This window comes from Diabrotica undecimpunctata, chromosome 7 (assembly GCF_040954645.1).
Source record: "Diabrotica undecimpunctata isolate CICGRU chromosome 7, icDiaUnde3, whole genome shotgun sequence".
Classification (NCBI taxonomy): domain Eukaryota; kingdom Metazoa; phylum Arthropoda; class Insecta; order Coleoptera; family Chrysomelidae; genus Diabrotica; species Diabrotica undecimpunctata.
The window spans coordinates 39785761-39810050 of record NC_092809.1 but is presented as its reverse complement, the minus strand read 5'-3'; the positions used below and the strand labels follow the sequence as shown (position 1 = coordinate 39810050).

Below are 24290 nucleotides of genomic sequence, written 5' to 3'. Positions count from 1 at the left end.
TTGATAGTCAAATAATTAAATATGTATTGAGGTGGTAGTGATAAAGTCGGATGTATCTGAAAATACATACTTTTCGAGTATTCAATAATATTCTCCCATTGCTGTTCTCATTTCAGCCTTATTTTATTTTTTATTGAGTACAACATAATATAGGACACTTCATCACGTCATTCCTTCAAATTTTGTATTTTTATAAAGTCTAATGCAGATTTAGAATCTGTTAATATTACTCCATCGAGTATGTTATTGGTTGTTAACCAGGTATAGGTAATGGATTTTGAGAAGAGCTATAACCTTGTAAATTACAGGTAAACTTGTGTACTGTATCAGCATGAGTCAGAGCTCTTGTCAAAATCCATTACCTTTAACACCTTTTATAATTGCAAAAAGCTCGGCTGTATAAATGCTACAAACATGTGGTAATTTATATATTAATGATTGGTTTGTATTTTGGATAAATACACCACAACCAACACCTTCCTTCGTCTTAGATCTATCTGTAAATGTAAGAGTTTTGTTACAGAAATTATCTAGTAATAATTTTATGAGGATGTGATTTATTTGATGAGATTCGGTGTACTTGGGAATTATAATTCTGTGTGTTTTTATTAAAGATTTAAAAGGTTTGGTGTACATGTATTATAATTTGTTACTACCAAACAAATTTTGGATTCCATTGGTCTCAGTAAATGTCTCACTAAATGGGTTGAAATTAAATACATTATTTATTACAAGGTAAGGAGTCAGAAAAGTGGAACAAGACATCACTGAAACCCAATTTGGATTTAGGGATGTCATGGGTACACGAGAGGCATTATTTGGATTTAACGTCCTCATGCAAAGATGTATGGATGTAAACCAATCACTCAATGTTTGTTTTATTGATTACAATAAGGCGTTCGATAAGGTCCGACACAACCGTCTTATACAGTTACTTAAAGATAAACACATTGACAAAAAAAACTTAATGATAATAACTCATCTCTACTTTAACCAACCAGCAAAAGTCAGACTAGGCAAAGAACTTTCGAAGGAAGTAGAGATAAAAAGAGCAAGGTTGCATACTCAACCTTACAAAGAATGCATGGTATATAAAGAGTTAATTAGCAGTAGAAACAGGGCAAGAGGAGTATCATCGCACACTCCAACGATCAATCAATTGCAACATAACAAAAATAAGGTACAGAATAATACGAACTCAATCAACCAAAATCACGCAACTTACACCCAAATAACTAGTAGAACCAATGTAAATAATGTACAGAATAATATGAACGCAAATAACCAAAATCACGCGACCTACGCCCAAATAACAAGTAGAACAAATGTAAATGCGAGAAATACAAAAGGTGGCATTGGAGAGATGATAAATAGTTTCGTTAAAGAATTCAAAGCTATGTTCTCACAACTAATAAATCAAAATAGCGTGATCTTAAACATGCTTTCTACAGTAATAAATACATTTTATGGAAATTAAGTCATTACGAATAACACAATGGAATGTCAACGGCCTAGGTAACCATAAGCAAAAATTATTAAATTTATATAACATAACAAAATTGGAACGATGTTCAAAATCTCTCATTATGCTACCCACAACACAACAACCATCCTGATAGAACAGCATACGATGGCGCTGCTATTAATATACCGAGCACCATACCACATTACGACGAAACAATGTATCAGACGAAAAAAATACAAGCGGCAGTAATCTGTATCAGTTCTGAACCATGGTCCTTTGACATTGAGGCAATGTACAGCCCTCCAAGGAATTATATCACCACAACAGAATATGAAGACTTCTTTAGACATCTATAAGAAAAGTTCTTAATTGGAGGTTACTGGAATGCGAAGCATACAGACTAGGGGTCGAGACTATGTATGACAAAAGGAAAAAATATCAGACAAGCCATAGCTAATACAAACAGCTCTTACTTATTTACAGGGCAACCCACCTACTGGCCATCAGATCCAAATAAAATTACAGATCTGCTCGATTTCTTTATCTTTTATAGCATGGCTTTAAATTATTTTGATATACAATCCTGGGATCTGTCCACTGAACATACCCCCATAATTGTCACACTAACCACGCACATTATAAAACGTCCGAATGTCCCCAAGTTGACAACACCAAAGACCAATTGGAATGTATTTGAGTCTTACATAAATGAAAATATAAAATTAAATATTAGATTAAAGCAACCAGACGATGTCGTGAATGCCATGCTTCTGCTCATCCAAACTATACACTCAGCTGCTTAAATAACTACACCCCCTTATAACGACAAAGAACAAAGTGACACTAACATACTTGTATACATAAAACGTCTTGTTGCACAAAAAGAAGAGCCAGGCGTGTATGGCAGAGAAGTCGCAATCCTATAGCTAAAAATGAATATAATAGATTAACACGGCAACTTAAAACTACTCTACAAGACGCGAGGAATGACACATTTAAACTATTCATCAACAACCTGTCAAAAAAAGACCACAGCATCTAAAAAGCAACGAAATCATTCAAGAGGTCTACACAGCACATACCAATTTTAAGGAAAGCCGATGGAAGCTGGGAAATAACTGAATAAGAAAAGGCATCAATATTTGAACAACATCCCTCACACGTTTTTGATGCACCTGAACTTAACAATAATAATAACGAAGAAGTCAAAAAACTTCTTAGCTACTCCCTGCCCAATGATACTACCGATCAAATGCTTTACCCCTTATAATGTGAACGAACAAATTTCTAGATGCAAGAACTACAAAGTACCAGGCTTTTACATGATCACAGGACTAATTTTAAATACTACTACAGTAGCCATGTTTGCAGATGACAGCGCCATAATATCTATCGATGATGACCCTCAAGTATCATTAGCAAACCTTCAAATGCACCTGAATTTACTACAAGACTGGATAAATAGATGGAAAATCAAATTTAACCTTACCCAGTCGAATCAAATTTCATTGAAGAGATTCACACTAAACGATATATTACTACCAGTAAAAACAGAAGTCAAATACCTGGGAATTGCACTTTACCAAAAGCTCACTTGGAAAGCACACATCTTGACAAACAAACCCAGATCAGCATAAAAATATGTCAAATATATTGGCTAATAAACTGAAAATCGCAATTATCTACAGTTAATAAACTTCTTGTATATAAATGCATATTAAACCTCGTATGGACATATGGAGTACAACAATGAGGCTGTGCCAAGCCTTCTAATACTAAAATCATTAAGAGAATCCAATCCAAGATACTCAGAATGATTTTCAACGGGCCGTGGTACGTTAGTAACAAAACATTGCATGACGTTTCTGGTATACCATTCGTTGCAGAAGAAATCAGCAGACTACATACATCTCCAACAAGAAATCAGACGAAAATTGAAAAGATGGCTAACAGACTTCTTTCTTTAATTTCAGCTTTAAGTTTGATTTTAATTTTAATATTACTTTCAAATTTAATCCAACATTAATTTAATTTGTTAGTATTAGTATTGGGAGTGTTATTATCAGTGGATAATTTCTCCTGCCATGTATCTACAATATATACATTTACTAATAGCTTCCAATAGCATTGGATTGTAAATTTGCAAATTTAATAAAAAAAATTATGATAAAATACAGGGTATTCCATAACTTTGATCTAGCACGCGGCTACGATACATCCTGTTATAAATGGGAGTCTAAGACTAATTTTGACTCGAGGCTCAGCTCGTTTAAACTATTCGAGTTGAGCCGACACTAGCCACGAGCTCAACCTGCAGCTCGAAGTTCAGGCCAAGCTTCTATCTCAAGCTCGGCTCGAAATTTCGAGTCGATCTCAAGCTTATCAAAAGCTCGGCTCAGCTCGGCTACAGTCCATCCCTACCAATTAATTTTAAAATGTGGAATTTAAGACTGCTTCCAATTTGTGTAAATATATTTTCTGTATATTTTACTATAACAGATCTAATGAGCCTCACTAATTCTGTATAGATTAAATAGTTGAGAAGACATGCTACAACCCTGTCTCAGTCCATTTCTAGCATTAATAGATTGTGAGAGTGTCACTCCTTTTTTTGGTATGGTGTTTTATCTATATATTTCTATAATAATCTGCACAAGATGCCCATCATTGTTTAGGTGTTTTAAAGCCTTTCTACAACTTTAATCTCATTTGCTTGATTTATTTTTTAGATAACCGCTCCTTGGAAATATCTGGTACATGAAAAGTTCCAAAAGCCATTTCTTCTCATTTTTTGTTGTGTAGTTCCCTTTTGCTTTGTGCTTATTTTTTTAACATTTTCCTATTTCAACTCTGGTTTTTTGAGATTCATTTTTTTATCATACTATATATTAGCCAAAAAATAAGTGATTTTTATAATTTCTATAAAAATTTGTTATTAAATGCAAAATATGTAATTTATTTGATTTTTAATAATGTAAAACAAGATTATTATTATGTTATTTAACATTCTATTTTCTGTTTCAGTAATGAATTGCTCAACGAAGAAGAATACCAACACCTACTGAATTCCATTCATTAAGAGTCATATCGTAGAGACAACATTGTTCCATCCATATTCATAAACTTCATATAGACTTTTTTGTGTCACGTGTCGTATGTGTAAGATCTACTACGTTGTTGTTATAAAGAAAATAATGTATTTTAATTGCGTTCACTTTATCGTCTTGTGATTTTATTTTTGTATTTTATTATATAGTTTGTATATATTTGATAGTTTGAGATTATGTTACGCAACAAAAATGTTTTGTAATTGTAGGTTTACATAGACGTATTGCAAAGTGTTAGATTGTGATCAAAGGTAATGGAAAAGTTATCGCAACAAAGAAACGATCTGAAAAATAATAAGTTCTTTTCTACTTGCCAAAATAGTCCATAGTCGAAGGACTATAATACAAAACAAACTAATACATATACAGTATGATGCAAATGTATGGAATAAATTCGCTATTTCAGAAACAGACGACTTTTAAAAAAATCTTAAAACACGTCAATTTTAATTTTTGAATGACCATCAACTGACACATATGTGTTGGACATTACGTCATCAGTTTCGGCGTAATGACGTAATCGACGATTTTTTTAAATACAAATCGAGGGCACGCGAGAGCTCATTTGAAAGTTCTCCTTATCGTCATTGCAACGATGTAATCACTTGAATATTTATTTCTACAGTGTTCACTAAAATTATGAACTTTGTCTAGTAACATGGAATTACAATAAATATTCATTCACTGAACTAAAATACACGAAGGAACGCCACTGGGAATAAAACAAAATATGGTTTTTAATTACTCAATTACTCAATCAACAGTGAATAAAATTAAAAAAAAATTAGAGAAACGGGACATGTTAAAGATCTTCCCAGAAGTGGTAAAAAATCAATATCTGAAGCCAAGAAACTGGACTTTGTACTGGCGTTTCAAGACAATACCCATGCCAGTTCTAGGCAGGTCGCACTGGATAATAATGTCCACCAATCAACTGTTGTAAAAATGCAAAAAAAAGAGAAGTGGCATCCATACAAAGTACATCTGGTCCAGGAGCTATTAGAAGATGACTTTGATAGAAGACTCGAATTCTGCGAAACCATTATGGAAAAATGTAACAGAGATCAGGGTTTCATACAAAAGGTACTTTTTTCTGATAAAGCGTCTTTTATGCTGAATGCTCACGTAAATCGCCAGACATATCGATACTGGACAAGTAAAAATCCACATTGAATGGAAGAGTATAGGACACAATATCCCGAGAAGGTGAATGTTTGAGACGGCATTATAAACAATCAAATTGTATGGCCATATTTTTTTTTAGGAAAACTTAACCGCTTCTCGTTATCTAGAATTTCTTCAGGATTATCTGTTGCCACAGCTGAATCGGCTATTTCCAAATAGAAATAATTTGTGGTACCAACATGACGGGGCTCCCCCACACGACGGCGTTGAGGTACGAAATTACCTTAATAACGTTTTCCCAGGTAGGTGGATAGGTAGAAGGGGGCCCATCGAATGGCCACCAAGGTCTCCAGATTTCACTCCGTTAGACTTTTATTTGTGGGGATATTTAAGGAGCAGAGGGTATCAAAATCGACCAAATAATGTAGAAGAGTTAAAGGAGCGCATCAGAACGTAAATTGCACAAATAACACCTGAAGTCATCGAAAACGTTAGGAAAGAATTTATTGCCCGTCTTTCACATTGTATTATTGCTGAAGGTGGTCAATTTGAACATTTGTTGTAATTTAATTGCATTTAAGTAAACATTTATTGTAAGTTAATTGTATTAATAAACCAATAGTTTTGGTTAACCCTGTAGAAATAAATATTCAAATTATTATATCGTTGCAAAGGCGACAAGGAGACCTTTCAAATGAGCTGTCGGGTGACCTCGGTTTGTATTTAAAAAAATCGTCGATTACGTCATTGCGCCGACACTAATGACGTAATGTTCAACACATATATAGCAGTTGATGGCCATTCAAAAATTAAAATTGACGTGTTTTAAGATTTTTTTTAAAAGTCGTCTGTTTCTGAAATAATGAATTTATTCCATACATTTGCATCATACTGTATATATATATATATATATATATATATATATATATATATATATATATATAAATATGGATAAGTGAAATTCTTTGTTATTATATAATATAGCTTTCGCAATATTTATATGTTTCTTCAGGATATAGTCCAGTTGTCAGAGATTTCACCCCTAAAATTCATATGAACGAGCTGAATTTTGCCAAGAATAGCAAATTTATGACCCTAAAAAAGATGCAAAAAAGATTATCACTTTTACCTCCCAGCTTCCCACTAAAACCGCAAAAAAATCGATTTACCAAGAATCTTTACGCCGTAGAAAAAAATATTTTAAATAAAAAATGTAGCTGAGGTAAAATTTTAAACCAAAAAGGTTTATTAGCACTTTTTGTGTAGAATGAACCGTTCTCTCAGAAATAACGCTTGAAGCGACCGGCGATTTGAATGTAAGTTACGCGCGCGAAATCAATGTTAAATAAAATTTGTATCAACTCGACGGTAAAATTCAATATCTATTGACCAGAGTGTCCTATCGACAAAAATTAAAATGCATTTTAAACGGAAAGAGTGCAGTTTTCGTTCACAATTTTTGTATTTTGCAAATGAAGTCAGTTTCTATAAATCTGTTCAATAAATAAACGGTCAAATAAATGTATCACTTTCATTGACCGGTCGTAGTGAAATTTCAATTTTTACGCATAACCTATAACATAAAATTTCAATTTTGAGTTGTGGACAGAATTATGAAGTATTTGAAATGTGAACGCAGAATTTAAACTTTTACATTAGAAACTGTCGCACGTCACGGGAAATGCCTCCAGTCCAAGAAGACGGTTTTGGGTGTAATTTTTAGCAGAAATTGAGTACTTTTGAAAAACGTACTAACATATTTAAAAAAGAGCTCTTTTAAACGTTTTAGATCGTTTGTAATGTGAAAGTTTTTTAAGCATATTTCAAATTAATCACATTTGTTGCCAAAACTCAAAACTAAAGTTTCTTGCTATAAGTTTTGAAGATTAGGCTCTAGTTATCGAAACTCAATAGTGGCAGGCCAATAAAAGGGATAAATTGTAGTGATCTCATGAGAATCGTAAAAAATGGCAAAAATCACGCCATCTTTATTTATTTGACACCTTATATAAAAACTGAGTTTGTTTGCAACAAAATATAAAAATTTCACACGAAAAGATATCTAATTTTTACCGTCGAGCTGATACAAATTTTATTGAACATTGATTTTGAGCGCGTAACTGACATTTAAAATAGCCGGCGGTTTCAAGCATTGTTTCTGAGAGAACTGTTTATTTTACATAAAAAATTCTCGTACATTTTTGTTTAAAATTATCTTAGCTACATTTTTTATTTGAAAGATTTGTTTCTATGGATTCTTGGTAAATCGATTTTTACCATTTCCCCCCTCAACGAGGGGATTTTAGGAGAAAGCCCAGGGATAAAAGTGGTAAACTTTTTGAAGTTTTATTAGCGTCCTAAAATTGACATTTTCGACAAAATTAGCTTGTTCGTATAAGGTTCAGTGGTATTTTCGTCTCTGACAACTGAAGTAATATGCTAAAACAAGATTGTAATTATTTTATCAAAAAAGATAATAAAATTAAAACAAAAAACATTGTATAAAACAAGCACAAAGACTTAAAACATGAGGTTAATCCATTAAATTTTGAACATGTTAAAAATTTAATGGATTAACCTCATATTGCAAGTTTTTGTGCTTGGTTTATACAATGTTTTTCGTTTTAATTTCATTTTATTTACTGACAAAATAATAACAACCTTGTTTTAGCATATTCGGAAGAAGCAAATAAATTTTGCGAAAACTAGATAATAACGAAGGGTTTCACTTATCCTGCCGTATTAATCACTGCAACCTCAAGATAAAACTTGGGTTTACATAACATGTCAGTCAATAATACCGAACTGCTTTATATATATATATATATATATATATATATATATATATATATATATATATATATATATATATATATATATATATATAAGAGATTCAAAGAGTTCCAATTCGATTCTCACCATTTGTGTATACGTATTTGATGGTTTTCCAATCTTCAGGAAGAATAAATGTATTCCTACTTGTAGGTTTTAAACATTGAAAATTTCGATGTACCAATACATTTACAGTTCTAAAAATAATTGAGTTATAGATTTAAGAAACGCCAAGTATCACTCGATTCAATAATGTGTTGCCGGTTCTGGATGAGACTCATCATTCGATTTAGCATAGAACTAATCACGTTTTGGACGTCCCTTTGGAGAAAAGTGGTGGATTCCTCAATAAGAGTTTCGAAGCTTTTCACATGATATTGGAGCAGGTATACGACGTTTTACACTTATTTTGAGAAGTCTCCTTATATGCTCAATAGAACTAAGGTCTGAACTTAAAAAACCCTATACCTATTAGGTATATAGTTTTTTGCTGTTTTTACTGACATGGTAATAATAGACATACAAACTTGTTATTAGCAATGAGACATACCGAGCAAAAAAACATTTTCCTATCACCCCAATTATTATATTCGGCTATGATCGAATTTAAAATACCAACAGTATTGGTAGAAAGATAGTGCAAACACTCCTGACCATGGAGCTGCGCGAAGGTGGAGTCAAAATTCAGGTAAAGGCAGAAAGGTTCTATTGTAAGTGGAATTATACTAACCAAACTGAAACGTTCTACCTTTCACGTTGCATAGTACAGTGCGTTTCGCATGGAAGTGGGGACTAAACCAAATTTCGTCTACTGCGACGTGGTCAGGAATGTTTGCACTATCTCTTCTAGAAAGAATTAAAATGACAATGAAGAAAATTTAATGTAAAATTCAGGTACAAGGGGATCTTTCAGAACAATTTACAATTAACAGAGACTGCGCTATCATGCACGGTGTTCAACCTAACGTTAGAAAAAGTTATGACAGATTTGGGAATAAACTTAAAGGATAGGATATATACGTAGTATACAAATAATGGCATATGCTGATGATATCGTGATCATTGGATGAACCCGAAATGAAGCAGTTAAACCTTTCACACGTATCAAAAACGCCGCAGAAAACATCGTACTTCTGATTAACTCACAAGAAAACTAAATATATGCCAGCTATATAAATATTGCAACAAAATAACTTGTGAGGTGCAACACGAAACTAGAAACGCTGTAAAAATTCTGCTACTTAAGGTCATTCTGCTTCTTCAAGTGCCATCTTCGCGGCGGAGGTCGGCAATCATCATAGCTATTCGGACTTTTGAGACGGCTGCTCTGAAAAGTTCATTTGATGTACATCCGTACCAATCTCTCAGGTTGCGCAGCCATGACATTCTACGCCCCCCTATGCTTCTCTTTCCTTGGATCTTTTTCTGGATAATCAGTTGGAGCAAGGTGTATTTCTCTCCACGTGTAAATTAAGGTCACTGGTAGACTGTAAAATCAACACATTCACAGAAATATGAAAAAGAATATGCCAGGCCAACCGTGGTTATTTTGGCATAGGCCCTCAACTAAGAAAGATGTCAAGAGCAACAAAGTACAAACTTTATAACACAAGAATACGCCCAGTGCTCACTTACGGATCGGAAATATGGGCAATGACGACCCGAGATGAACAGTTACTACGAATCTTTGAAAGAAAAGTATTGAGGGCCAAATATGGCGGAGTTAACGAACATTATCTGTGGAGAAGGCGTTATAGTTTCGAACCCTATAGACTTCGAAAACGATCAAAATAAACCGCCTAAGATGGGTGAACTACGTTATGTGGATGGATGGAAGTGGTCATGCTAAAATATTCATTCTAAATAGGCCAGTCGGAAGAAGAATGGGGCCACCTAAACTCAGATATCTGGACGATGTGCAGGTCGATTTAAGGGAGATTGGAGAAGGAGATGGAGAAGACAGATACTCCTCAGGGAAGGATAGAAGAATGTTTTGAGACAGATTATATATATATATATATATATATATATATATATATATATATATATATATATATATATATATATATATATAAATATTTTTAAACTCCAATTATATATTCTTCGATTTTAATGCACTGTGTAAATTTTTTTATCGAAACTTGAATGACAAGATCTTGTTCTTCTTCTATCGCCTTCGTTCCCATATTTGATGAGTAGCTCTCTTTAAATAATTATCTCTTCCTTATATTTTTTCACTTGTAATATTGTCAACCCATGAAATTTTGACAATATGTATGTAGTACTTTAGAACGTGGATAAAAATACTTAAAACAGTTTCTCAGTCGAAGAAAGTAGTTATTAAATGTAATAAAATCATTTCTCGTCATTGCTATTGGTATCTTCACTTCTTCATCGCAGTCCCATTTGTTGTTTAAGGTAGCCCCAAGATTTCTCCCCAAATTTCTCCAAAAGGGAAAGTTGAAAGAGTATATTTTAAACAACATGCAGTCCTATTGCACATCTTTACTTATTTCCACTTCTTCTACATACAAGCCATTTTTCATAATATTAATTGCTAAGTTTTGTGTAAATACGGGATTTAATTAAGTAAGAGCCCATCCAACCGCTACTCTTCTTGATACTTTATTTGTTTGGTCGTCCTTGCCTCCTTGGATTTCATGGCCAAGATATACGTATTTATCAATAAGTTCTCTTTTATCTTTTTAAAGATTTAGATTACTATTAGTCTCTAGGTTCGTCGAAAACGAAACGATCACGAAAACAATGGAACGACAACTTACTGGAGGCACTTTGAAAAACAGACAGAGTCATGTCTATATAAAAAGAAGAAGAAGAAGGTTCGTCGAGAATTGTGTTTTTATTTGGTGAAATTTAATTTTAAGTCTGTGTCAATCCATGCGGTTTCTACAAATTTATCAAGATTCTACCAGGTCGTTCGCCATTAAAACTATTGTATATTGTCGTAATTCAAGTAGGTTAGTCTTTGTTTATTAATATTTGTATACCTTTTCTTCAAATTAAGGGTTTTGAGTGCTTATTTTAGGGCAGATATGAAGAGCTTTGGTGACATCGTGTTGCTCTGCCTAACATCTTAATTAATTACTCTTATCATGTAAGTTTATTCTGTTCGTCGCATTTCTGTATATATTATTATTAGTCTCGAGTAGCAGCCACTCTCATTAACGGATTTATTATCACTCTTTAATTTCACTTAATCAAACGCTTTTCGGAAATCTAAAAAAAACAGAAATACTGGTCTCTTATTCACTATTGTTTTTTCTATGTGCTGTTTCATCATTTTTAGTGATTATTGGTTCTAAATTATTGTGGTAAGTCGGTACGCCTGATGGTATCTGACAATTTTTTTGAGTTTTATGAACCTGGATAAGACAAATCTCTATGTATTCTGCAGTGGGTTCAGTGGACTTAAAGTTATTAACGTATAAGGTCAAAATGTACCATTTTAAGAACTTTCGTCTACAAGTAAAAAGTAAAGCATTTTGAACGAGTTTGTGAGTAATTATGTGGAAAAAAACGTTTAAAGTTTTAAAATGGTGATTTATGAATGTTGATTAAGTAATTTATTGCTCATAAAACTGTAAAAAACCCAAATATTCTTAATTTTCAATAAATGTTATTAGCTATTGTAAAAATGAACCTATAATATTGATATTGAGTGAAAAGTTGGGTCTTGTAGAGTTAAAATTTTGTGATTCATCAATTAGTTTAAAACTTAATTAAAAACCAGTTAAAATTGGTTTATCCTAAACAACTTTTTTTGCAATAAAATAAGTTAGTAAAAACTAAACTTACAACGATTCTGCATGCAGCATAAGCAAAAAAGAGAGTTGTTCTATGAAAAAAATTTAAGTAAATTTAAAAAAAAACATTCCAAGATTCCAACACTTAATTGTAAAAACATTACCATTTTTTGCTTGTAAACAATTAGAATAAGTTTTTCGCTATTGCTCGGAAAAAAATTATTTTGACGTCATACTAGTTCATTATTGTGTTTTTATTGCATAGTTACCAACATAAAGTGGCCCGTACAGGCATAAAGACAAAAAAATTTGATAAGTTCGTAATAAAATTTATTATTTTACTTTTTCTACGGCTCTACAGCCCAAATTGAGCCTTGGCCTCCTTTATTTTTTGCCTCCACCCTTGCTTGTCTGTGGCTGATCTTCTCCATACACGGACTCCTAAAAGGGCTTGTGCGTCGCTGTTTACTGTGTCTTCCCAGCGCTTTCTTGGCTTTCCAACCGGTCTCATTCCCTGCATTTTAGCATTCAGTGCTCTTTTTGGCTTTCATTCTTATCACATGTCAGTCCATTGCACTATTTGTATTCTAATGAAGTCTGATAGTGGTGCTTCCTTATAAAGTTGATAAAGCTCGTTTTTGTATCGCCTTCTGAAGATTTCGTTTTCCCTCACAGGTCCTAATATTCTCCTCAGTACTTTCCTTTCAAATATATCGAGTTTGCTTTTGGATATTTCTTTCAGGACCCATGCTTCACTGCTATAGCATGCTATTGGTCGAATTAAAAGTTTTACAGATTCTCATCTTTGTATTTCGGTGGACATTTTTAGACCTAAATATATGGGAGAGGGCAAAAGTCTGACTGCCTGCCATATTCTCTTTCGTATTTCTCCATCTTCTGATCCGTCGGCAAATATTTCTACTCCCAGGTATGTAAACTTTCCAACCGTTTCAATGTCATCTTCATGTATAATGTTTTGTAGGGCTATATTTCTTCTCGTCTGTATCAATATTTTTGTTTTTGCTATGTAATGCATACCTAGCATTTTTGTTTGCGTTTTTAAGTCTGCGTATGTTTCTTGGCCTCCTGTTGATGTTCTACTCATAATATTAATATCGTCGGCATAAGCGGCCAATTGAACCGTTCGGTTGGTCAGTAGTTTTCCTCGTCCAGTTTACATTTGCCTAACCGCATACTCCAGTGTCAGGTGGGGGGGTTGGGGCCAACCTATCTCCCTGCTTTATTCCCTGCGAAATTTTGAAAAAGTCTGTCCCGTGGTTTTGTATTCGTACACATGCCTGACTTTCATCCATTGTGACTTTAATGAGTCTAATAAAATTTATTATTAAAGTTACAAAATATGGAATTAAATTATTATAACTACATAACATTATTTAGTAAAATTCACATAAAACTGGCAATTCTGGGAAGATCCAGAGATAGATAGATTTGAGATTTTCACTTTTTAGGTTTGACAGCCTCAGATGTGCTCACTTTACTATGATACATTTTCTGAATTTTTAGGTATTTAAATTGTGAATACGAGAACAAACTTCTTCTTCTTTTCGTGACGTTTCGACTGACGTTTCGAATATTGGCGATCATTCTGGCTATAATTATTTTATTAACTGATGCTTTAAATATATTAGTTGATGTTGTAGAGAACCATTTTCTCACGTTTTTTAACCCTGATATTCTTCTTCTTCCAATTCCTTGCTTTCCCAATACTTTGCCTTGAAGTATTATTTTCAGTAATGTGTATTTAGTGCCGTTTATCATTATTCTCCTTTTAGTCGTGTACATCACTTCTCTTTCTCCATTCTTCGTAGTACAGTCTCGTTGGTTATCTTGTCCGTCCATGATATCCTTAGGATTCTTCTGTATAGCCACATCTCGAAGGCTTCAAGTTTTTTCTCCATCGCTTCAGTGAGTGTCCAGGATTCGACTCCGTAGTATAATATCCAGAAGATATAACATCGTAGGAGCCCTAATTTTACTGACTAGAACAAACCACTATGACATAAGAGTTTGTATGCACCGTGGGCATTAATAGATGTGTATACCCTCGGGCGACTTACAAACACTCGGTCCAGAGGCCCTTGTGTTTAAAATATATAAATAACTAAACTTGGTGTATAAATAACTAAATTATATTTGAAAAGATGACATTTTTTCACAAAATTAAAAAAAAAAAGTTGTCCTACGACAGTTAAGGGCGAAGTTACAGTCCCTTTTATTTTACAAAAGGATCTAGATGGATTTAAAATAAATGTATGTACGGAAGAACATTCTAAACAGGATGCTTCCGTGTGGCTACAAACGGGACGGGAAGTTATTCATATTGTTTATAAGTAAACAACTGTTTTTGCAATTAAGTTTTTTAAGTTTTGCATGAATAACTCTCACTCTTGCTTATGCTATCCGTAGAATTAATGTAAGTAAATTTTTTTCTGATTTATGTTATTGCAAAAAAAATTTGTTTGGGATAAAACAAGTTTTAAACCAATTTATGACTTTCTCTGAACTTTTATCCACATTTTTAACTCTATAAGACCCAACTTTTCACGTAATAGTAAGGTTGTGTGTTTAGTTTTACAATAGTTATTAACATTTATTGAAAATTAAGAATTTCGCCATTTTAAAACTGTAATCGTGTTTTATCAAATAATTATCTCCAAATCCGGTAAAAATGCTTTACTTTTTACTGGTAGATGGAAGTTCTTAAATGGTGCATTTTTGACCTCAAATTGTTAATAATTTAAAAAGTCCACCGTACCTATCGCAAGAACGAGACGTTTTGGTTATCAAGCTTCATAAAACTCAAAAAATTTGTCAGATACCTGGCCGCAAAGAATATTTTTTTACCTTATTTCTCTGGACAAAAAGTAAAATTGGCCGTACAGTACACAGACTTAACATTGGTAATCGTAAAATGATAAAAAAAACGTTTTAAATAAAATATTTTTAACATTTCTTTTCCTTAGATAATACTATTACATGGGCATTTATATTTTATACTCTTGACCACATAATATTATCTTCGTTGTATTACTTGAATTACTTAACTGTTTAGTTTAAGTTTACGTTAAGTATAAATAGAGTGAACGCAGTTGACGTTTATGATACCAAATAAATGTAAATAAGTATCAACATTCTGGCATTATTAATTTTTTATACTTTTTTATTGAACACTGTTTGGAGAAAAAAAAATGCAGATATTAGGTGATGTTTGTTTATTTATTGAAATTTGCTTCTGAAATGTTAGCCAGTGAAACTATGTGTAGATTACAGATGACCAAAAAATTTAATACAGTTTAAATACCTAAATTGTTTGTGTTTTATTTTGTTCATCCTCTTTTCCATGTTTCCCATATTACATCAAGCCCAAATAAATTATTGGATTTAAGAATAGATAAATAAGTGAAAGAGTTTTAAGATTTCGTAAGAATCTAGAAGAAAATTAAAAAGTTTTATAGAGCATCTCAAAAAGTATTATTTATTAAATCGAAAGTACCATTTTACACAACTCGTACCGAAAGTACCTACTTTCGGGACTAATTTTTTTACTTTCGGAACGATTTTGGGTAGCTAGGTAACGGCTACTAACAACTTCGTATTTTATTATGAAAATGCTTGACGTTTAAGATTCGTGTGTTTTCGCTCAGTTTTTCGTTTTTCAATTCCAAGAAATGAAAATCAGCAGTGAAAGTGAAGCTGAAATGATTCCAGATGAGATTAGGGAAACTGTTAAAGCCGTTAGAAACACGTGTTAGGGAGTGGTAAGAGACCCAAATTAAATCGAAACGCAACCATTTTCGTATATTTATTAATTGTTGCCGGTAAAGTCAAGAAAGAGGTATGAATTGGTTTATGATTTATTTCAAAAATGGAGCAATGATAAAAATTTACATACTATAAATGAAGAAATCATTCTTGCATATCTAATGGAAAAATCGAATATCTTGAAGCCATCGAGCATTTGGAGCAATTACTCGATGCTTAAGTCCATACCATTAAAAATAATATAGATATAAGCCGCAATCCAAAATTTATTGCTTTCCTTAAAAGAAAATCCATCGGTTACAAACCAAAAAAATCGAAAGTATTGAAGAAAGAAGAAATAGATAAATGTTTATCAGAAGCTGAAGATAAGATCTACTTAATGACAAAGGTTATATAATTAAATCTAATTTCTCTTTTTCTATTATTTTTTTTGTAAATTTTAGGTTGTATTAATAAAGAAAATTTGGAAAATTGCATTAATAATTTGAAACTGGAGATATTTGTAACACAGATGTTTTAGTTATTGAAGATGTGATCAAAAACCTAGAAAATATATCTGAGGAAGAATCATAAACAAATTTTGAAAAGAATGGTGTTAAAATTAATAAAAATGGAGATTCAGAGTGCACCTCGTCTAAAAACCATGAGAACGAAATTTTTGAAAAAGAAGAAACTTCAAGAAAGAGCAGAAAAAACAGAAGACATGTTAAAGTAGAAGCTTGGAAAAGAGAGCAAAATAGGAAAAACAGAGAGCTAATTATCGCTTACAATAGTAAAAATAATATTAAAACAAAGGTGTTCTTGTAAGATATCAGCCAGAAATCAAAACAACCTAAAAAAATCTGGGATGCAATGCCATCTACTATCGAATGAAGACAGAAAGTTGGCTTTCACGAATTTTTGGAAAATGAGCTGGGGTGAAAAAAAAGTTTTTGTAAATCTAAACGTAAAATTTGAAACACCCCAAAGAAAACGAGACCGAAAAGACGAAAACAAATATAGAAGAAGTAATAGTGTTACTTATTATTTAAGAAAACGAAACGATCAAATTAAAGAGTGCAAAAAAATGTTCCTTAACACACTAAGCAGAGAAAAATGGGCCATATGCTCTTAGAAAATTGTAAAACCACAAGAACGTAAGAACGCCACAAGTGTGCATGTGACTGCTGATGAAAATGGTCCTGCAGCCATAAAAGCTCAATCAAAGGCTAGCAAAAGGAAACAGTTAGATTTAGAAAGAATAAATTCGTTGAAGTTATTTTTATTTTTTAAAACCACAATGGCAGTCAAAACAAAAACTTTATGAACTTTACTCTAAGGACTGGTGTAATGACGTGGAACCATTTTCAATTGCATATTTTAGCAATTATTTTGAGGATATGAATTTGAGTGTATTTAAGAGAAAGAAAGATGAAAGGTGATTTATGTGTGGCTAAAAGAGTAGGCAATGCTACAGAAGCGGAGTATGAACTGCACACATTAAAAAAAGAAAAAGCCTGAGAAGAGAAGTCAAATGACAAAATTAGTGCCAAACAATAAAGTGTTTACCTATGGATCTACAAGCTGTACTTCTTTGGCCAAAGTCCAACGTCTCAGCTTTATATTATAAAACCAAATTAGCCGTCCATAATTTTACTCTCTATGATATTAAGACCGGTAGAGGATACTGCTTTGTGTGGAGCAAAGTTGAAGGGGGTGTTGGGGCAAATGAATTTGCAACTGTAGTTTGTCATTTTGCAGCTACTCAATTATCGTCCATTCAGCCTGGAAAGAAGTTGATTTTTTACAGTAACGGGTGCACCGGGCAAAATCGCAATGCAATATTGTCGAATGCTTTATTGAACTTCGCTGTATATAACAAAGTGCCTTTGGTTCAAAAATATCTCGAACGAGGGCACACACAAATGGGAGCTGATGCTGTGTACTTATGTATAGAAAGGCTGAATGAACATTTACAAGTTTTATAAACTACTGAGCCGAGTGATTTATCACTCATTTTATGATATTCCCAAACACATCTGAAAAATGTTATTACGTACCTACTAATTATATTAGAGTTGTATTGAAAATAAGTAATATTTTTGTAATTTTCAATTAAGCAGCTAACTAAAATGTCATTTTGCATTAAATTTGTTTTATAATGGGGCTTTTAAACCTCGTAACTCCAAATTAATATTGTTTTAATTGGGACAAACTTTTAGTATATTTTAAAAAATGATTCTCCACAACATCAGGTATATTATTCTATTTTACAGTGTTCGATTAGTTTTGACAGAATCGTAAAATTTATTACAAATTCAAATTTTTGCGTCTCCTGAACGCTGTCGGTCGTTCTTCCAAATTTGATCGTTTCCTAAAGTTCAACTTTTGTTATTAGGATAACAGAAACGCGAGGAGATTGGTAGTTTATTTGGTTCAAAGACGAGTTCATACGAAGTTATACGAATTCTGGTCTATGATTAACCTGCTCAAACAGTTTCCTTCTTTCGTAGGTTTTCTCGTGTAATATTTAACGAATAGATGGCGCTAACGCCTAAACTTACTTAATAAATTATAATACTTAACCATTTTTTTAAATTTCTATTTTAAACAATGCTATTTATTATACTTTATACATTTTTGCCTCAAAATATAAAATAAAATTTTTAATTTAACTGACGAATATTGGTGAAGAAATCAATATTGCCTACCTGAGTACCCTTATGATATCTACAAAATTTGGTGAGAAGATATTGTGACCAAACTGGTAAAGTAGCAAATGTGCAAAATTGACGTATCTGAGGTAATACACTAAACAGCTGTGGCTTGTCAAGATGTATATTCCAGTAAAACAGCGAATGTGCAGCTCCAATATTTACGTCATTGTTGACTATTTTTAGTTTCACGAATCTACACTTACTTCGCAACTCTAAACATTCGTATACGAATATTCAATAGGTAAACAAGCGAATGTGCCACACTTGCACTTTTACTAAAGTGTATTACAACGATTACAGATCGTCAAAATAACGAAAGTGGCATATTTGTCAGTTTACCTACCTGTTTGGATTTTTGCAGTGCTGAAATGAAGTAAATGACAAAGCTTTCTTGAAATATCGACTAGAAGCAGTGATCCCAGTGATACTCCTACTATAAATGATAACCGAAAAAAAAGCAAAAAGTATCAAAAAATGCTGTTCATACATTTAAGACAGGAGGAAGCATCCAAGAGACTAAAAGGTCTCGAATATTCAACCGTACAAGGAAAATTAATTAATGCAAGGTCCCTAAAGCAACCAAAATGCTCTGGCCGAGTCAAGCATAAACGTTTAACTCATGTACCTGAGCCTAAGAAAGAAAAAATCTATAATGGTTTCCATAAATTGCCATCCTATTAGAACAACGGCTGTTTCTTATAAAACACGTTACTGTGCAACCAAAATCAAGAAAAGTGACAAAAGCTTACACCAAAAAATACCTACACTTTTTCTACTGAAAATGGCAGAGTTAATGTGTGTAGAGATTTTTTTTTCGATACTTTAATCAGAGTCACTTATAAGATGGGCTCTTAAAAAGGTTAACTCTAGTGGAATTCTCCTATCTGTCCTACGAGGTAAAAAAGATCCACCAAATATAGTGAACCCTATAAATGAAAAATTCATGAGATCACATTTTATCGTTCCCAAGAATGGAATCACACTATGCAAATTGATCACAGGTTTTTTTATCCAGGTCATAGCCAAATGGAGTGTGACTCCATTCAAAACTGCCAAAATGTCCCAATTTTTACTCCGGAGGGGTGGTGCCAAATAATTAGCACTGCTGGAAGTAAGCCAACACCATTTCAAGTAATGCCTTTGTGCCATGATGACTTCATTGATTTCGGTACTGATTGATTTTGAGGACCCTGACAGTGGCAATAAAAAATATAACCACTTACCCTTCAAAAAAACCATTTGATTTAAGTACCTGTCAGCTCTGTATGCTGTATTCGTGAGGACGGATTACTCAAATCCTCAGATGGCGCACCTTTTGTGAAGTACATTGCAAAAGGAATGAAAAACAAACGGGGAAGACCTTCTTCTAATAATTCTCAAATAAAACCTTAAAATCGAGGTTCCCAATTCCTACCAAAAACTAAAAGGCCTTCAAAAGCTTTGTAAGGATCTTCAAATACCACGTGTTTACCATGATTTCGACACAAATCTTCCCTCTGAGGATAGTGTATGAGATGCCCTTCCAGAGCCAGATGCCTCTGAAGAATTTGAGAGCGAATCGTAACAACTTAACCAATATTCTGCTAAATTTTAAAGCAAAACTATAAAATAGTTTAGCGTTTCATTAAATTTTGTTCGGTCTTAATGTTCTCTATTCTTTTCACTCACCTCATGAGAAAACCATTCGCTACTTTACCAATTTGGTTACAATTGTATTAGTTTATGAGTTTATTCTATTTGTTTATTAAGAAGTTGATTTTTGCAATTCAAAAATTGCGATTGTTATCGTTAGGTACCTATACTTATTTCAGGTCTTTTTAAGACTAATTTTCTTTTAGAACTTCTATTTGCAAGATCGGTTAATAGATAAAATGTAAATTTTAATGATATACCTACCCTGTGATCCGAAAAAGTTACCCTACTTAAAATAAAAATTGTTCAAACAGTTTCAAATAAGTTTTGAAATTCGTTTTTTCCATGTTAATTTTTCATTTTAAAAACAAATTATTTTTAGGACCATTTTTACCTGAGATACATTATTTTAATTCATTATTTGTTTATTTATATATAAAAAAATAAGAAGTTCTTACTTATAAGAAAGAAAGAAAGAAACTGAATGAATCTGAAAAACCCAAACCACATTCTGTTCACTCAGATTCTGTCTACCGACTTTAGTAGCCGGATAACAGAAATGCGAGGAGATCGTCCAATTCGTAGTCAGTCGTGTCGTTCTCAAAGTGGGTGAAAAAGAAAAAGCCAACATTCTGTTCACTCAGATTTTTAACTTCTGTCTACCGACTTTAGTAGCCGGATAACAGAAATGCGAGGAGATCGTCCAATGCGTAGTCAATCGTGTCGTTCTCAAAGTGGGAAGTCGGTGTAAGTACTTTGGATACGCCCATATAATGGTGGCCCGACAACATGGCATGTATTACAGTTTTAAAGAAAATCTCAAGCTAGAAGGGTTTTATATACAAATATTAGTATTTTATAAAAATCATTACATTTTTATAACGTCGTAAATATATTTTGATCAGTATATTTACATTATATTAAAATAATCAAATAAATATTCATATTTAATACTAGCGCCACCTGTTAGAAAATTGTCAAAACTTAGGGGTTACCGCATTGTTGCCAGAGCTACAGTTTTTCCTGTTAATAGCATACCGGCCTGAACTAAACCTTAATAACAAATTGATTTGTTGATTGATTGACAAAAGTTATTTATTAAACCATTAAGCTACAATTAAATATAAAATATTATTCTACGAGTATATTTTATCTATAAATTCTTTATGTTTATGAAAATTAAGTTGTTAACAACGCCCAATCTCTTCTTCTTCCTCCTCTTTATAAGCAATTCTGCTTGTTTATTGGCGGATTAATACCTCTATGGAAGGTTGTCACTCCATCTTTTGAGCGGTCGTCCGATACTTCTTCTGCCGATTGGTGACTTATCTCGTGATATTTTGACGACACGGGTATGCTCCATTCTGCTTATCTATGTGGTTATTCCATTCTTTTGACGTGACAACGTCTTAAATTAGGTTGTGGCTCGGAGTCACTCATGAAAAAGTGTAACGCCCGCTCACGTCTGTTACGATGAGTCACCGAACGAGAGAGAGGCCCGCCGAACCGGCGAATGCCTTGCGTCTCTCTCCCACTCAAACATGATCGGTCCGCTGCGCGCGCAGCACTAGAGAATTAGGCGCGTTGAATCGGTGCGTGCTTGTGTCTCTGTCTTTCTCGAGCGTTCTTGGCGTTGAAAAACCGAGAAAGCGTCATAATACAAGTTCACACGTGTGGTTAAAGTATCGTCAGCTGTGTCTGTAGTGAAAATGTGGAGTGCTTAGATTCGTCATTTACAACAACTACAACAATAAAGGTAAATAATTGTACACTAATATTTCATTATCGTAAACTATGATTGATTGATTAATTGTTAGATTGACACAAAAGTTGAGAAACTGAGTTTATAGGTTATGTCATACTATTGACAAATGTTGATAGTGTTAAGTAAATTATTAGTTTAAATCACTCTGCAATCAATCGTAATTCAGTCGATTGAGAAGAAACAGCGCGTTTCAACTGCAAACAACTATTGTGCAATTTAATAATATTCATATCAATAAATATTCTACCAAGAAAAAGACGTTGTCACGTAAAATCTTCGCCCGTAAAACCGACTTTACAGGCAACCGATTTTTTTTTTGTATTTTGTGTCCATTCATTTATACACTGTAAGTTACATTTTCTTCTAATATCTTTACTTCTCTTTCGATCTCTCAGCGTATTTCCTGTACCTAAGTAATTCTTCTCAGTACAGTACCTACTCCCTTCTCTGCCGTTTCCAGTAGCCTTTGTGTTGTGGCTATGTCGGGTCTTGTTTCTGAGGCAAATGGCATTATTGGTCTAACACTGGCTTTATAGATTCTTGACCTAACACGTTTCTGTAGTTTTCGGGCTGTTTTTCATCTCCTTTTTTGAATAGTAGAATTGGTTCGCTCGTTCTCCATTCTTAAGGTATTTTATTGTGTTTTATAATTTTATTAATTAATGTTGTTAATTGCTCTGTCATTACTGCTAACGCACAATACCTGCACAACGCCTAATGCTTACTAGAAAAAATGTAAACTCGGCAACGTCGTAGCAGATATGTAACCTCATGAAATATATTATAATCTTCTACTTCTTCTTTGGGTGCCGTGTCCGTATTCAGACGTTGGCCGTCATCATCTTTACAATTTCCTGAAACCTTTCTCTGTCGGCTGCTGCGCGAAACAATTCTTCTACTGTGGAACCACACCATTGTCTAATATTACGCAGCCATGAAAGTTTCTTTCGACCAATCCATCTCTTTCCTTCCACTTTTCCTTGTATTATAAGGCGAAGTAGATGGTATTTAGGTCCTCTAATTATATGGCCGAAGTATTCTGTTTTTCTCCTCTTTATGGTGTTTATGAGCAGACGTTGTGAATTGATCATTTGAAGAACATCTTCATTGGAAGTGTGCGAAACCCACGATATCTTTAGGATTCGTCTATAGCACCACAATTCGAATGCTTCTAACTAGTTTAGCATTGTGGTTTTTAACGTCCATGTCTTACAACCGTACAATAGGATGGACCACACATAACATTTCAGGACCTTCTTACGAATATTCATCGACAGGTTTCTGTTGCATAAAACTGGTTTCCAGGTCATAAAAGCCTTACGTGATATTTCGATCCTGGTTATTATCTCTTCATCAGAGTCACAATTTATATTTAAACAGCTGCCAAGGTATTTAAAATGATTTACCCTTTCGATCTCCTCTCCATTAAGAGAAATCAGACCTTGATCTATATTGATCTTTCCAACTGCCATCCTATAATATAATAATCATACTTAACTTAATAAAATATGTTATATTGTAATAATGTTATACAATAGCATTTACCCTGATTGCCTGCTCCATCTCTGTGGCAAGTTATGGATGAACAGAACCAATAACTGTGCAAACTGTAAAAATAGGTAGTATAAACTCACTCTAGGTCCGACAGAGAATCGGACGATCTTTTCGGATTCCTATTATCCTGTTTAGGAAATTTGTTTGATTTGGTTGTGACCATGAAAAAAATGTAGAGACGACAAGCGATAAAAAGTATTTTAACGCATTTGAGAAAGCAAAAAATACAAAAAAGACAAATAGAAATCAGACAAAATTCGCTAATGGAAAAGATGAAGATTAGACCTGCAGAGTATGTAATAGAGACTACGTGAAAAGTAAGATAGACTGGTTGTAATGTATTATGTGCACGAGGTGGAGTCACGAATCTTGTGGCATACAAGGAGTTTTATGTTTTATTTAATGCTTTTAAGTTATTAAAGCAAGCGGGATTTTGTACCGGATTTGGAACAAATGATCATCTACAGAACATTAAAACGGTAATAAAGAGACTATCGAATACAATCGACAACTCGTTCTGGCTTTTGTAGATTTCCATAAAGCCTTTGACAAAGTAGAATATGATAA

The 24290-nt window shown here is 33.2% G+C and overlaps 1 protein-coding gene across 7 annotated transcripts in view; it reads left to right on the top strand.

Annotated features, from left to right (window-relative positions):
- The window catches only part of Mp (collagen XV/XVIII-type protein multiplexin), a 1493071-nt gene extending 1482505 nt beyond the window's left edge, over window positions 1-10566 (top strand). For 6 of the 7 annotated variants that reach the window (XM_072537153.1, XM_072537150.1, XM_072537151.1 and 3 more), the window contains 2 exons: window positions 4490-9775; window positions 10005-10566. In XM_072537153.1, coding sequence (XP_072393254.1) covers window positions 4490-4544 — 55 coding nt within the window. In that variant the 3' untranslated portion in view covers window positions 4545-9775; window positions 10005-10566. Of the gene's footprint in view, window positions 1-4489 lie in introns of all 7 variants that reach the window. The other variant, XM_072537149.1, reaches the window with a different exon arrangement.
- The last annotated feature ends 13724 nt before the right edge of the window (window positions 10567-24290 follow it).